General features: G+C 40.3%; 1 protein-coding gene across 1 annotated transcript in view; it reads left to right on the top strand.

The window, feature by feature from the left end:
* Positions 1-16,687, top strand: part of LOC145413747 (uncharacterized) — a 48,766-nt gene extending 32,079 nt beyond the window's left edge. Inside the window, exons 2-8 of the mRNA XM_080283407.1 lie at positions 4,892-5,026; positions 6,056-6,191; positions 6,575-6,768; positions 8,740-8,889; positions 9,169-9,297; positions 11,208-11,247; positions 16,671-16,687. Of these exons, the coding sequence (XP_080139533.1) occupies positions 4,892-5,026; positions 6,056-6,191; positions 6,575-6,768; positions 8,740-8,889; positions 9,169-9,297; positions 11,208-11,246 (783 nt within the window). The 3' untranslated portion in view covers position 11,247; positions 16,671-16,687. The remainder of the gene's footprint in view (positions 1-4,891; positions 5,027-6,055; positions 6,192-6,574; positions 6,769-8,739; positions 8,890-9,168; positions 9,298-11,207; positions 11,248-16,670) is intronic.
* Positions 16,688-17,504: the final 817 nt, after the last annotated feature.

The following is a 17,504-nucleotide window of genomic DNA, read 5'->3' as shown; positions in this document are numbered from 1 at the left end:
AGGGGTGTTGGCCGGGCAGCATGGGCAGTACCCCTGGATCCAGCCTTGACCAGTAACGTCCAGTCTTGGGTAACTTAAGGAGCCCATCATAAATCAAGGTAATAAGCGGACCATAAATTCAGCGTCACCTTGAAGGCAAAGTAGTCTGCCAAAAATGCATCACTTACACGGAAAGCATTTATCGCTGCTGAACCCAGAACCACGATAGCCCTTTCACGGTCGGGGCTACTCTAGTGTTCTATTTTAGCTTAAGTCAGGCGATTTTTGTCTTATGAGTGTGTATAGTAAACAAAAAGATAAATAAAATTTTCCCCTTCATAAAATTTATTATGGAAGCGCAGTCCACCGACCATATTTGTATAATTTATTTATGTATTTAATTATGTTTCATCTCTCTCTCTCTCTCTCTCTCTCTCTCTCTCTCTCTCTCTCTCTCTCTCTCTCTCTCACAATCCCCAACTCCCTCCCCACACACGAACACCAGTTTCAACAATCGTACGTATAAAAACCACTCCAATATCTATACCCAAGGCATTTCTACACCTAAGTACACTCAACCTAAATCTCAGGGGCCTCCGTGACAAGGTGCACTCAGAAATTATGCATTAAATATTTCAGTGTCATGCGCCAAGGTCACCTCACGGGAAGCATGATAAGAGTTCACAGTTTGAGGTCAATAATTCCTTTACACATTCCCTAAACTGTCAGGCCTTAATGAAGAAGGATTAATTTAGAGGCTATCGAGTGTGCGAAGCGTCTAGGTCACATCCAGGGAAGCATTATAGCAGAGCGCAGTTTGAGGTCAGTAATTACACTTCCCCAAACTATCAGACACTAATGAAGAAGAAGGCCGAGATTAATGACTACGTGTATATGATTCAACTACACGACGGTCATAAACTCCTTGAATCTAATGACCTCCTTGCTAAATGTTTGTCTGTCAGCTGTATAAGTAATGATAATAATATAAACGAAAACAATCCGATTTATACACAGTTAAATCTCAAGAAAGTATGTACATACATATAGAACCAAGATTCCTCGTATATAAAAGTATTAGCAGTCATTCTTATACAAAACTTACTCAAGAAAGTTTGTAAATATGGAACCAGAATTCCACACACATAAAGGTGAAGTTATATACAATCAATCCTACACCTAAGTTAATCTCAAGCAAATCTGTAAATATGGAACCTGGATTCCTCACAGGCATCAGGGAACGGACATAAAAACATGGACTATATTTGCTGGCTTCAGATATTTCGTAACACCTCTTCCGAAGCGAATCATTTTGCCTTTGACACCCTATTACATTATATTTTAAGCATCGACACAGTTTGCATCTATAATATACACGAGGATATTGAGGTGTGGCATGCAGAATAAATCGCCAAGGAAGAGGTGTTAAGAATCAGAAGCCATTTAGAATACAGGAACTTGCCTCATTCATCCTCCACTCCTCCCAGAAGTTTATTCAGTGTAGTAATGTAGACACGAAATTATTATAGTGGTACGTTTAAATTTCTCTTATTAATTTTTTCTCTGTTTGCATCATTATTTGAGAGAGAGAGAGAGAGAGAGAGAGAGAGAGAGAGAGAGAGAGAGAGAGCAAATTTTACATTTTGAGAGTTTGACACAAATTCAAAAACAGTATATATAACTCCAAAACTTACACAAAATAATAACACACACACACACACACACACACACACACACACACACACACACACACACACACACACACACACACACACACACACACACACACACACACACACACACACACACACACACACACACACACACACACACACACACTGCATGACATCCCCACCCCACACAATGATGCAGCAACCACACGTACATAAACAACACACTGAGGCTTTATCACTGTAATCCCACGCAATCCAGCCGTATATTGCCTGACGATATGAGCCAGTATTACGACACCTGGTTATTCTTTGCATCCCCTGACATTTTCTCTATTATTATTATTATTATTATTACTACTACTACTACTACTACTACTACTACTACAGGTTTTATTACTGCTACTTTCAGACGATTTTATTCAACTCAGGATAAGTCACGTACTGAAGGGGTTAATGCTGACTATGTCTAACCTTGCTAGTAAGAAAAGTCTCCCCAAAGATGAAAAAAAATCGTCTGGAGTAGAAACACACACACACACACACACACACACACACACACACACACACACACACACACACACACACACATCACAAATAAGCGCTTTTATAACATGCAATTCTAAATGGAAAAAATAATTATCATATGTGTATATACTAATACTGATGATAATAATAATAATAATAATAATAATAATAATAATAATAAACGGTAAATGCCAGTCCCATAGTACCCCCATGCGTGTCTAGAGCAAGGGTAATTAAGGGCAGGTGACAGGCCTACGCACCTGGTGGCATTAAAAGATCGACATAACGAGTACTTTCAGTCACCTCGTACGAGTTTTAACCTTTTGAATATGATGACCTATTTTTAGTTTATTCATCATCATCATCATCATCACTCCCAGCCTTATCTCCACTTCCACCCCACACTACCACCACCACCACCACCACCACCATCATCATCATCATCATCATCACCATCATCTCACAAATTCTGTCCATCGAACGGCCAGTCTGCCACACTTTCCAGGCATAGCAGAAGAGGGCATTATTGAAAAACTATAACCAAGCGGATCTTATTAACTCAATAGCCCAATAAAGCTTAAGAGAACTGGACACTAAGGATTATATATGGTAGCCATTTATTGTGCAACTACCGAGCCACTGAGAAAGTAATAAAGGAGCGTTAGGATGTGCTGTACTTAGGATCAGGATGTGATAATAAAGGAAATGAACCAGCATATAGTAGTAAAAGAAGCCAGCCACCATACATGCCGCGGTAAAGCCTAGAAATTGCCATAAATATAGCAAACATACCGAGCACGAACACAAACGATCGATAATAAAGTGTGTGTGTGTGTGTGTGTGTGTGTGTGTGTGTGTGTGTGTGGAAAGTACTGCCTGAGGGGGGGGGAGAGGGAATGCCTAGGACAGGGTCGATACTCATCACTCTGACCTTGGCTGCACAGGCACTCAGGTACACACGCACAGGTACACCCACAGGCTCAACAAACCCACACAAGAAGTACATATACATAATTTACTCCCCCACATGCAACACGCACATACTCATAAATTGCAGCCGGATTTCACACACACACACACACACACACACACACACAGAAATTCATGCAGTCTCACAGATGCAGACACAGAAAATACAGAAAATACAAATTGCACGCACATACACAAATACACACACGTAGCAATATACACACACGCATTAAATATTCCTCTGCGTGCACACCAACAGGTAAATCCATGTACACCTTCAGCAACCATATCATACATTCATACACATTGATTTTATAAGAATGCAGTTACTGAGAATTCGTAAATAATGCAACAAGCCACAAACATGCCACCTTAATCACAGAATATGTACAACTCTTATACGTAGACACACACATACATACGTAGTTACATACATACATACATAGTTACATACATACGTACAAGCATGCATACGCTCACACAACAAAATTCAAGTGTGTGTGTGTGTGTGTGTGTGTGTGTGTGTGTGTGTGTGTGTGTGTGTGTGTGTGTGTGTGTGTGTGTGTGTGCTATGAGTTTACGGCCATGAATATTTCAACGGAAAGAACTATTGGTGATTCTCAGTGGAGTTCTTTCTTGCTTCTTTGTGTTTTGTGTATGTGTGTGTGTGTGTGTGTGTGTGTGTGTGTGTGTGTGTAGGTGTGAGATATGTGTGTATGTGCGTGTAGGTTGTGAGATGTGTCGAGTAGAGCTTCCCCCAGTAGTCGATAACCAGCGTCTAGGTAGTCAGTGGTCGACCAGTATGAGTATTGATACCTGCCACTAACACCTACCCTGCACCACTCTCAGGATAGCCACCACTGACGAAATAGGATAACCCGCTCATAGTAGGTACAACTCTAGTATTCTGTTCAGCTGAGGGAGAGAGAGAGAGAGAGAGAGAGAGAGAAATGAAGTACCAGACTGATCCTGAAACCGCGAGCCATAATTTCGTTGGTCAAATAGAATATATACCTCGTTGCGGGAAAGTTCTTGTCACCTCTTCCTTTGCGATTTATTCTGCCTATATATTACTTCAATATTTTTGTGTATATTATTCACGTTTTTCGTCCTTAATCTCGACATACAAGAGATTTTCAAGATGTTACGTGCAAAAATAAATCGGTGAGGAAGAAGTCTTACGAAATATAACCCCATGAGAATACGGTCCTGTTATATGTAAAACCGTATTAATAGCACCTTTTCTTTAGCGATTTGTTCTTCATATTACACCTTAATATTCTCTTGAACGTTATTTATATCTTAATACCGATACACATAAATAATGTACAAAAGAATACCAATGTTGATGGAAAAATAAGTCGGTGAGGGAGAGATGTTAAAAGTAACGTGATTTCTTCCCGGGAAAAAGTAACGTGATCTGTGTCATTTGTGGATTCCGCGATAGAACGTGGCCTTACTCCCTTGACACATTCTTTTTTCTTTTTTAGTCTGTTTGGAGTCAGCAATAGGTATCCTATCGAATCGTGTTGCCACAGGAAATATGGAGATAACAGATGTCAGTACAAAGATATGGAAAGAAAGGATGATATTCTATAGTTGAGAATTCTATAATTAGAATGGCTAATCTAATGTACTCTGTTCTAATTTAACGTAACCTAATCTACCCTAATATAAGCAACCATCGACTATAATCTAACCCAGTATAACCAAACATTATCTAAGCTACCCGACGTTGCCCCCAGATGGAGCGTGATGATGCTATGCCGCCTCCCCCTACCTACGAGGCGGCCATGTTGGGGCAGCCCTACGTGATAGCACCCATGGCTCCTCACCCCTTCCTCTACCACGACGCCGCTACGCTACATCAATACGTCCAGGTCACTGATAGCCATTTGCAAACCTTTTTTTGCATATTTTTTAAAGCCATGGACGTTTACGGTGGGGTAGGCTTGTTTTCCTAGCAGTATCAATTTAGGTTAATTTGTTAGTTTGGTTAGGTTAGGTTGGTTAGGTTATCTTAGGTTAAAACGGGTTATAAGAGAGAGAGAGAGAGAATGGAAGGGTGATCATCCTTGGAAATCAAACTTTGCACGTAATGCAAAAATGGTATACAGAATGGAAGTCAACCTCCAGAGCGGCAGGACACTGGTATACACTTTCCACTTTAGCATCTTCAATTTGATGATGCACTTTTCTACTTTTGCTGCCTCCAGATGATTTTTACTCAACTCGGGAAAGAGTTCTTGTATTGAAGGGGCTAATTAAGGCTGACCCAACCGAAAAGACTCTTCTAAGCTAAGTCCAATATACGGTAAGCGTCTCCACGTTGGGAAAAAAAAAAAAAAAGTTTTAGGAGCGAAAGGGTTAACTTGGCCTAAAATCATATTCTCCATCTTGACTGCCGTGCTGCAACAAGCAGTTACCTTGGCTTTCAGTTACCTGGATGGTGAGATGCAAATGTGGTATCCACCCACAAACCTAACCTCCACATTTTTCTGTGGCCTCATTGATAATCCCGATTACAGCTGCTTCCTTTAGTTATTAGGAACAGGAATAGGGTTGAGTAATGAACATAGAAGACATATGGCTTATCAAATCACAGCTTGTTCACACCAGAAGATTAAGATGGTTTGGACATATTAAGTGGAGGGATGAGGACAACTGGCTAAGGACGGTCACAGTTATGAATATGGAGGGTAGATTGGCAGGTTGAACAAACGTCAGCTGAAGTCTTGTATGTAGACTTCTTGGGTAGAGGACTGAGAGGTGAAGTGGCTCAAGATCAAAATAAATGAAGGGCTACCATAAGGGGACAGAAACTGCTCATGATAGCTTATAAAACGTAAACACATTTGTAAAACAGAGACATAACTGCACCTGCTTCTTGTTCCCCCTGTGGCCTGCAGCAGTCGACTGCCCCATCTGCACCCCCACTCTCCCCTCCAGTGGGCATCTCAGCTTTGGATCAGACAGGCTTCTGGCGGCACCATGGCCTTGACCTCCTTGCCTCTGTCTACCAGATCTTCATCACCTCCAGAAGACGTGAGTGCTGTTTAAACCTTTTGCTGCAGTTCTGTATTTTACCTTGGCAAACAGCAGAATATTTTGCACAGTTAAGAGATCTCATATCAATGAAAGACCTTAATAACTATCTTCTGTAGTCCCCTGTTTTTGGTATTGGGACAGTCAGGAATTTTATTTTGTCTAACACTGGACGATTTTATTCAGCTGAGAGAATCCTGACATACAGAGGGTTTAACATCTTTGGTACAGTGTCTCATACTGATGAAGAAATGTAGGCATTACTGCATCTAATTCCATCATTTCAAAAAGTCTCCACAGTAGAATAAAATCGTTTGAAGGCAGCAGTGAAAAAATAAAAGACACCAACATAATGAGGAAGTTTAACCTCTCCATCGTTTCAGGCGACACATACAGCATCACTGACTCCACGAAGTCTTTAATGTACACTGCCTCTATTGCTATGGAGACCAGTTGCTGCTGCTGCTCCACCCCTCGTGGTCCTGGCGTCACCTTCCACCTGGCCAGTCGCAGCAAGCATCCTGTCCTTGTCATCCACCGCACTCTCCATGATTCCTGCTGTGCTCCCCAAGAGACAGTTAGTGTCATAAGTGAAAGAAGGCATCATCATACTCCCCCTTCATGTGCAGTTACACACACTAAATTTACAGTACAGCACTTGCATCTGAACATGTTCATTTGTATCATGTTCTTGTAGTCCACAGTTCCTTCAGTGACACTTGATGTTTGAGCCACGAGACTGCTAGTACCTGTACCGTATACTCAAGACAGGGCATCAGTATACCAGTGTATTCCCTGTTCACTTGCATCTAGACACATTAGCATCACTTGCATCCTGTCCTCACAATATACTACTGTATCACAAATAATGCCTCCGGTTCAATCAAAGATACTGTAGTAGTAGCAGGTTTGTTCTAACCTAACAAAGATCCCTAACCCCATTCCGAGTGTAGTCTGATTGGAGGTCTAGTTGGACAGTACTAGTTTCACCTTAACTTGGCCCAATTTTTTTTCCTTTTGCACCCAAGTTCATGAATCTCAGTGTCAGAATAGGACAGTATTAGGCTCTACACTCTTTCCATAGCTTTTCATGACTAGTATGATTTTCTGGTGTTAATCCATTATCATAATTCATTGTTGAAACAGGGGAGATGGCAGTACTAGGCCAACTTAGAATAAAAACAATATAGTAATCATGTAAACTCATTCTAGCCTATAAGAGGTCCAGTAGACTAGTAACCCATGAACTCAATCCTAGTTCATAACAAGGTTCATCAAATTTCATGTTAAAGTACTGTACTGTGACATTCTATACTGTGCAGGTTGTGGGAACAGCTCATTTATGCTGGGTGAAACCTATACTGTTGTTGTTGTTGTTGTTGTTATTGTTTTTCACCAGCTCCAGTCTGTCTGGCCAAGCAGACCCATCAACCACAAGTAAGCAGGGCCGTCACATGTAGTGAACTAAAGTTTCTTTGCAGACAACAACATCTCACCACGATGAGTCACTGAGAATAGTGTGGAGATTTGACTCCTGGATGGTCGCCACATTGGCGTCCCTCCACACAATTAACAGGGACATCATAGTATGCCCTACTTCACCCCATAATTCAGTTGTATGGCTACCACCCAGTATTGTAAATGGTTTCCTGAGTTACATGAAATCATTAGGCATGTCTTTCAGTGTAGAGTCACCTAATGTGAAACGAAGAGTACTCAGTAATAAAAAGTGACAAAATGGAAAGGGACTAGTAGGCAGAGAGAAGGGCAAACACGGAGATAAAATGAAAAGGGAACGGAAGCAAGCAGCACCACATAAATGAGTGGATGATGGTCACCACCACCTACCACCAACCTGTACTGTAGCACTATAACTCAAATGGGCATCAACATACAATAATAAGCTCTTCAGCCTGAGACCACAGTCATATATTTTGCTATCTCCAGATGATTGTATTTGTCATGGAAAAATACTAAAATACTGAAGGCAATCTCCAGCACTACCACCCAAAAAGTCTTTCCTGAGTTATATAAAACCGTTTGGAGATAAAAGACATCACACAGTAAAGGGGCTAAGTACTTGCATGTATATTCTCCAATATGTGTGTCATATTATCCATTAGATGTCCATTCTGTAACTCAAAAAATTAGTGCCAAATACTGTATTGTTTTGTAAATGGTTATGAGACATTCTTCAGTAAGCATTTGTAATGCTGTTCTGGTTTGCCTTTGTTTTATTTTTATTTTTTTCATTCTGCTGTCTTTGACCAAGGCACTTAGCTTAACTGCAAGTACAGTACTCATTTCCTTGGGGCATCTGTCATAACTATGAACTCCTATACATTCTTATATTTCTTGTCTGTTACCTGTCTGTCACTTATTACTCCATCCTGCTTATTCATTTCCCACTTTGGCCAACTCTTGTCTTTCCATTTTCATCAATCTCTTTATCTCATTGACATTTCTCCAGCCACTTTTCACCTGTTCTTCCTCTTCACTATATTTTGCTGTCTTTCATTTGACTTCACTCTCCTATCTTCTCCCTCAGGAAGTAACTGTGACCATTCCACCTGACATATCATTGGGTACCGTTGAGGGGAGAGGATCCAAATTCACTTTGAACAACAGTGCTGGTGACATTGTGTGCTACCTGAATCATGACGATAGCTGTTGCACCTGTGGGCAGGCTCCACATGAGGTAAAGAAGTACTCTCTTATTTTTGGCTACTTTTAATTTTAATTGCAGTCATTCAGAAAGCAATGATTTACAGAAAGCAAATTACAGTATTGGTAAACATGAATTTCTAAATAAAGAATCTAAAGAGCAGCTTCATTTGACTCTCCTTTGTTCAGTTTTTCTTGGAAGAAACAACTTTTTGCAGGCTTCTAGCATTTGGTTCTTTCTCAGCATTAAAATATAGCTACAGCACAAAATGCTTCTTCCATTTTGCTCATGTATTATGTCAACAACTGAAAGGTGGTGCCAGCAGGGTTCCCTAATGATGTGGGCTTAGTGGACCGGTCCAGAGATGGCCTGACAGTAACTTTCCCTGCCATCCTTGACCCTGGTACACGCACCTTACTCCTTGCCTTCGCACTCAATCTGGTATGTCAAGTGGTTTTGGGGTGAGGGAGTAGGATCTCTGGGTGAGAATGTGAAGGAATGGGATAAGGGAGCTGAGAAGGAAAAGGAGTTGTTGTGGCCTCTAGCTTTGGTACAATGTGACAATGAGCATGAGAGGGAGAGATCAGGATTTGAGAGAGAGGAAGGTGAAGGTACTGGATATTGGAATGAGGATGATGAACAAGCACATTATGGGAGTGCAAAGGACGAAGTACTTTAGATGGAAATGGGTGGGATTTGGCAGTGTAATGGGCATGATGTGAGTTGGGATGGGGTTAGATGGTTTATTTTCATATAAAATAAACTCCTGTTGCTAAGATACTTGCATTTTTTTGGAACTCTTAAGCTTCCAGGTCTACATTATTGGTACACTATTTAATTTGTATATTTTCTTAATGTATCTGCCCTGGGTGCACAAACTAGACAGTCCATACCCTGAGATCAAGCAGTCCTCCTGTGCACAACACACCACATTGACTCTAATAACCACTGTCCATGCTGAATGCTGTACAGTACATGCTAAGGCTATCTTTTTCAGGTTTGGTGTGGGGCTGTTTTATGATATGTCTATGGGTTAGGTGATAATATACAGTACTGAAAAGATAGTTTTGATGCACATCAAATCACCAAACTGTTCCCTGCCCCAGCTTGCATTCAATCTCACATCATTTCAGCTAACATTCCACTACTCTGCCTACTGACCAACAGTGAAGTGGTATTTTAATTAAGTTCTTATGTCTTATTTGAGTCTGACACTCAAAGCACTAAACAGTTGCAGTACAACACATATAGTATCCTATCACCATATAGCATATACCATATACCATATTTCATAAATTCCTGAAGTACGGTACATATCACCATATAGCTTGCATGTAGTTGATGGCTCTGCACATTTCTTATCTAGGCAGAATCAGGTAGAGAAATAAACTGTAACAGGTATTGGGAGAGTAACCTAATGAGAATGTGAATGGTATCTTTGTGGGATGGAGTCAAGATTTTAGACACTTTCATATTACTCTGTTCATTGTTCTTCTGCTTCTGGAAGCTACTCACCCATTTATATGGGACACAGGGTTATGATGATGATGCTGGATTAGCTATCACACTGCACCGCTGTTTTTAGAAACAGATCATTGCTTATGTGATTTGATGGGCCTAGGAAGAAAAGCAAGAAAAAGGTAACTTCAGCTTGCAGTGGAATATGCTCATGTCCAGATGAGCTTGAGGCAACGACAGCAGCAACAACAACAGGCAGCCTAACACATTAACAAAAATAATGAATGATCAAGAAGAGAGAATTAAATCTTCCTATCAGATAAACCCCTTAGCCATTTAAGTTTCAAAAATAGCCCCACATCTAATACACACAGGTACACAAGGCATACTTTGGGTATCTATCTATCTATCTATTGCCAGACGCCTCAATCCCGTTTGGGGTGGCCACAAACAAATCGCCTCCAAGTCGCCCTGTCCCCCGCCATTTCACTACCCTGCTCCCAACTCACACCCCCCTCTCTCATATACCTCTCCACCCCATCCCTCCATCTCATCCTCGGTCTCCCCCTCCCTCTTCCACCCTCCACCTCACTCACATACACTCTCTTCGTCAGTCTTTCACCCTCCATCCTCTCCACATGGGTATCCTAAGAAGTTAATTTTGAAATGCATTGATAAATAAGAAAAAAAAAGACATTATAATTGGCTCAAAATTTAAGTGGATGGAACCAGGTATAAAGAATACTTCTTAAACTTGAGGAAAAGTAACAAATTAGTCAACCACATTATAGTATATCCATGTCCCCAGGTTTTGTAAGAGATCTAACTGTATCTGGTGTACATTAACACTGAAACTGTGTATTAATCCTATATAATTTTTCAATTTCTTCCAGCAATATACGCATGAGGAACAGGCCAAATCTGCAACCTAGGGTGAGTCTGAAGACCAGTTACTTGTCGTATGGCTGTGGCATATTCAGTTCTTGAAATTTTCCATCTTATTGCCTACTTGATCTCCAATAAAACATTTTACATTCTGAGAATTAACAGTGTAACCTATCCACAGCTTTTACCATTTAGACTTTAGACAATCACAAATCTAAAAAAAGTCATTAACATTCCATTGCCTTCTCCTTATCTACAGCAACAAAATTTCCAGCTTGTCATCAACTGATCTATAGTTAAAGAGGTTACATTTCATTGTAATCTCAATTTCAGCTAAACTGAAAGCACAGGAGACTGAATGTGGATAAAAGGGTATCGTAATTTTGAGAGAGAACATGACGAGGCATGGAAATACAGTATAAACTCTCATATCCAGAATGCTTGAGTTATATTTGGGAAAGTGGGATCATAATGCTAGCTATGGGAAATTTATGTAATAAATAATCTAGAGAACTGTGAATAGTAAATACAGTGAAGTACCTTGCATTAGTAAATTATCATCAGCTTCTAGACATATCTACAAAGGAACTTTGTATTCAAATGTGCATTGATTGTGCGAGGACCCGTGATACCAACGCCTCTCTACAGCATGAAAGAATATTTTAGAAGGTGGAGGTTTTTGGAAATTGAATGTGCAGAGTTGGGAGTGTGTACTGTATATGGTGTCTATATTATTCTTGAATAGTGTGATATTCTCAGGTGCAAGTTCATAATAATCTATACTTTCTCCATAGGACCAAAGAAAGCTACATAATAGGCCATATACCTTATACTGCATGAGGGGGTAGTGAGGGATTGGCTGTATATTAAATGAATTTCAGAGCTAGACAATCAGCATTTAGTTTTAAAGTAATTAACAACCAATACTCACTTCTCACCAACAGTATGTAGAGGACTTCCTTGGAGGAAGCAAGTTGTCAGAGAGACAGAGCAGTAGTCAGATATGCTGTATGTATCTGTATAGTAATACCGGTATGCTGTGTACAAGTTAACATAAATATTTGGACATAGTGAAATGGCAGCTTAGTGAAATGAGAAGAGAGAAGCAATAGAAAGAAAAAAAAAGACTTGAAATATTTTGAAAGCTAAATAAATGAAAATGAAAGAAGTGGATGTCAACGAGAAATGGCAACAGGTAGACAGATACTACGAGACTGTCAGACATGGTGGCCAATGACCTGAAAAGCATTACCTATCACTCATACCATACACTTATGTCCAATAAACAGACAACTGAAAATGAACATACTGTATATTGAAAGAACTATAATGGATGTTATGCATGAGTGGCAACAGTATTTTAACAAAGTGACCCACATCCCATTCATAAGATGGCAGGTGATCTACCTACGAGCATTGTCAAAAAACTGTAAGCAACTTTAACCCCAGTGTCACTAGGATAAAACAAGACACCTCCAATCAGTTTTTAAATTTGGAAACTTACTCTCTTCTGTCATATCCTGCATTACCCCTAATAATAAAATTACTGTATATATGTGAACCTGCAAGTTGATTTGATGCAGGGTAGTTCATACAGTGTAATGGTGTAACAAAATTGAAAAATTTTTCACTGTAAAATAATTATTCTGAGCATCAGTGAGAAAGTTAATATACAAGGACTATAGTGTTGTGTCCTAAAAATTACCAGCCGTGGAAGGGACACCATAAGATAATATCAGAGTATTTTTGTACTGTATTGTAAGTGTAACTGTTTTTTACTGGTAGGCCAGCCTTGAAATTTTAATGCAAAAAATATAAAATGTAATTAGAATAGACTGCATAACTAGGCTGCCATATTTTGTAGGCTTCAGTTGTTTAAGAAATTAAACAGACTTTCCACCTGAACTGTTTTTACAAGCTGTATCATATAATTTCCTGTAAAAACTAGACCATGCCTTCTGTTATATTTTCTTCTAAAAACAAGTCATTGATGTGGAAAACAGTGACACAGAACTATATTTTCTTTTAAAAGCAAGCCTTTGATGTGGAAAACAGTGGCGCAGAACTTGCGAGTGGTGTAGTACAATTGCTTCACTTCCCTCTGTTCTAACTAAGGCACAGTGGGTGCTCATCTCTGCTGAAATAGGCAAATTGTAAGTAAAAAACACAGTTTTGTGTGGTAGATTTGTATGGAAATGTTTTTTAAATAACACTAGCATTTGTAAACTGAAAGTAGAGCTATGCAGCAGTCTGTTGATTATATACCCCTGCATCGCAGCATGGCTATGCAGCACTGTTTGATTTACTGTTTGTACTTAACTGTAACCCCTCCAACCCAAGGAGTCACCCCAAATTTTCATTTGTTTATTTGGAAAGGCCTTGTACATGCTTTTTTGTGTTGGTGTTTTCACTTACTGGCAGCTTTCCATGCCACAGGATCGCCAGAATCCTTTTCCATTCCTAAACCCTGAGGTATTGCAGTCAGTAATCTTTTCTTAGGTCTATCTCTTGGTATTCTAAACCCACATTCACATTCCTTTATCTGTTTACCCTTCTTATGTCCAGACCATTTCAATCTACCCTTATGCATCACTAGTTCATTCAGTTTCCAACCTGTCAGCAAGTCATTCACATTTTTGCCATCTGCAACTCTGTCATTCAAGGAAGCACCTTACATCTATTGAGCTTTCTCATCTCTGTATGATCCAACATACAGCTGTCAGCTTCCTTTAATGCCCAAAATATCACTGCTGTACAGCATAACAGTTGCTACATATCACTGCCATACAGCATAACAGTTCCTATATATGTAGCAAATAATTTTCCCCTTTGTGTGAAGGAAGAGCCTTCTCAGGTCAGAAAAATGAAACAATTTGGCATGTCCCAAAATAAAATGCAAAACTATGTCTTTTGAATAAGGGGGAGTTAACAGAGATAGTTTCTAACTCTTTCATCCCAAGGGTTTCTTCTAAGCTCCATAAAACTATATGATATTATTCATAATATAGTACATGATCTGTCCTCTGACTGAAGGGGTTTTATAGTATGTAATCTGTAGAGTGCTGCTTACAGTACATGAGTTACTGTACTGTGATGAAATTGTGATATGAATTCAAATCAGCAGTTAAGACAGCCAATGTTATCTGGTTAGCACAACAGTATCTTGTATCTAAATTAACATGTTGCATATCACAAACAACACAAAATGTTTGATACAGGAGCCCAGCACACTAATACACACTTGCAAAGCAACCAAATTTCCTGTACAGTAATATCTTTATTATACATAGATAATAAAGCTTAGAATATCCATGTTCAAATGGAAACTGATCAAAACATTCCACTACTCACACACAGGTACTCATGAGAACAGCCAAACAACCAAAACAAGTAGATATACCATTTCAAAATGTTTTCCCTGTATCAGAAGCAAATACTATGTACTGGAAGACTGTGAAAAAGCACCAATTAATATTTTTATTCAATGTGCTGCACTTCTTTCAGTGATTTGCAGTGGTAGGATCATGGACTTGCATAACATCCATGTGAACACAGATTTATTTTATGCACCAATCACTTGCTTTTGAGAAAAGAGGCAAATGAATTTAACCCATTATGATTGCACTTTGGGAGAAATGGAACTTGTGGTTGTTTTGCGACTTGGATTGGAGTACCGTACAGTCCCTCAGTCCGGAAGGACTGATGCTTAGCCACGTTTGTCCAGTCTTAATCTTCACCATGTTTTAGATATGATGGAAGGTGGCATAGCTCAGTGTTTTAGCCCTTTGGATTTCGTCATTCAGTGACTGTCAGGCTTGTTCAGACTGTATTGTTTATAGGCACCCCAACATGCTTGCATGCGTCAGTCTTGGTCGCCTAGTTGCGGCTCTCCATGGTGCTCAGTCTTTGGAGTGGCAGCTCCCTATTCAGCCCCTTATCTCAGAGGTCACACTCTGTGGCCTCGTCCCAGATTTTTTTCAGTCTGCCTGTCTCAGCTCTATCCCTGATCACTTCTCACTTTCCGCACCCCATTGTCATCCTCCATCCTCTCCACATGCCCAGACCATCTCAGTCTGCCCCTCCTTATCACAGCACCAGTACAATCCAGTCCCATCCTTCCTCTCAGCTCTTCAGTTGCAAACCCAACCAGTAACCCCCCCCCCTCCCCAGGCCTCGCGGTCAAGAATGTACTACATATCCATCTAATCATTGTCATTTCCGCACGTTTGAGCCTCCGAATATCCTCTCCCTTTACTGCTCAGGTCTCGCCACCGTACAGCATTAAACTCCTAACATATGCCACATACATAGATCCCTTAGCAATGAAGGAAAGCCCTCTCAGTTTCAGGAGAGGCAACAGCTCCCTGAATTTCTTCCAACCACCCCTTACCCTAGCCACAGAGCTAGCTCCAGTCCCACAGCATGTCCCCCCAAATAACAAAGCTCTAGACTTCCACACACTGATGAGATTCACTAGCAAGATCAATCCTTTCACACCTGACAATCTCTATGTGCTCTCCCTGATGCATCACACACACGAAATCAGCATTATCTCGTAGTCTGCCTTTAATACCACTACATCATTTAAGCATCCACATATCACAAATACAGCTCAAGATGGAGTTACTTCCCACAGCCTTGTAGCATACAGGTCAACTCACAAATACAGAGCAAGACCGAGTTACCTCCCACAACCATGTGGCAAACAGGTCAACTCTGTAACCGTCTTCCTCTGTCTGTACTGTATTTCGTATTACCTATGACCTCCAGTCTTTTAACTACAGTGTGTCCAGGCATCTCGAAATGAACAGATCTTGAATTTGGCTCTCTATTATCTTATTATTTTTTCTATCTATCTATCTATTGCCAGACGCCATAATCCCGTATGGGGTGGCCATTTGACTCTGAGTTATTTGTTTTGCAGGGAGGGGCACTAACCCTCCACCAGCCCACTTGACACGTAGGGAGCACGTATGGTTTGGTTATATGGTTACCACCCAGCGTTGTAAATGGTTTCTTGGCTTACAGGAAACCATTTGGCTTGTCACTCAATGTAAAGCCACCCGTAACGGAAAGAAAAGCATTAAGTAGTGACAGGAAAGATGGGAGAAATAGGAAGAGAGTAGGGCAGGCACAGAAAAAGAATGATAAAGGCTAAGGAAGAAGTAGGCAGCATTACATCAAGTGAGTGGATGATGGTCGCCACGATTTCGCGGGCTTCAAGCCTTTGGATCTTTCTTCCTTGTGTAAAAAAAAAAAAAAAGTGCACATGGCCATTCTTCCTCTGCATTGATAGTACCCCCACCAGCCCCAGATATCAGCACTTTTATATTCTCCACATTTACTCTCAAACCCTTCTGCCCGATGTTCCGTCTCTCCACATCCTACATCTTTCCTCCACTTAACTTTCATTCTCTGCAATGAACACCAAGTCGTCAGCGTACAATATCTCCCTTGGGAGTCCATTTCAGAAGTCACTTGAGAGAGCTTCAGGCACCATGACAAACAATAAGGGGCTCAAGACTGACCTCTGATGCACGCCAACATTCACGGAATCTCATCACTCAAATCTTCATTCACTCTCACCTGGGTGCTGAGTTGATGACTGGCAGTGTCCTGGTAAAGTACCCACCACAACTGGACATCAAGATCTCCACATACAGATGCTGCATCACAGGATGAAATAAAGACAGCACCATGCAAACAGCATGAGACTCATGCTCTTCATTAGGTGTCCAGTATAGCATATGATTACACCTTGCCAGGCTGCCAATGTGGCCACACCCCGTACTGACAAACATGTGTTGTGAAAAAGCCTGTCTGGAGGTTATTTCACAATCGAGCTTATCTAGGGGGTATTTAATAATGAAGCTAATGATTGCCTTTGTGTGGATGCCTGTTACTCACAATCATTCACATGCAAGGAATGTTCGTGAGTTCGGTGTGCGAATTGCATATTGATATGCCAAACTTCTATACAGTGTGCTTAGTTAACTTTCTTGAGTGTTCTCGTTGATTCTAGCTGTGTATGTTTAGGGAATCAAATGATGTATCAGTCTATAATACTAAGTTAGTGGTTTATGTTCAGACTTGTTTGTCACACACACATTAAAAAGGAAAAAGGAAAGGAGTAAGACTGAAATATTACATGAAATTAAATATTTACAGAAATTCAACTTCTTTCATTACTCCATATAAGTGTATTAAACAGCAAAACTGCTACACATTTCAACTGCTCATTGTTACTTACATACCTGATAAACGTGGTATATTATATTAGTGTATCAAAGTACAACAGTACTTGT

The sequence above is a fragment of the Coenobita brevimanus genome, chromosome 97 (assembly GCF_032717465.1).
Source record: "Coenobita brevimanus isolate Jiangsu-jjx chromosome 97, ASM3271746v2, whole genome shotgun sequence".
In the NCBI taxonomy this organism is placed as follows: Eukaryota; Metazoa; Arthropoda; class Malacostraca; order Decapoda; family Coenobitidae; genus Coenobita; species Coenobita brevimanus.
Note: the sequence above shows the minus strand (reverse complement) of the source record. Positions and strands in the feature narration are given on the sequence as shown.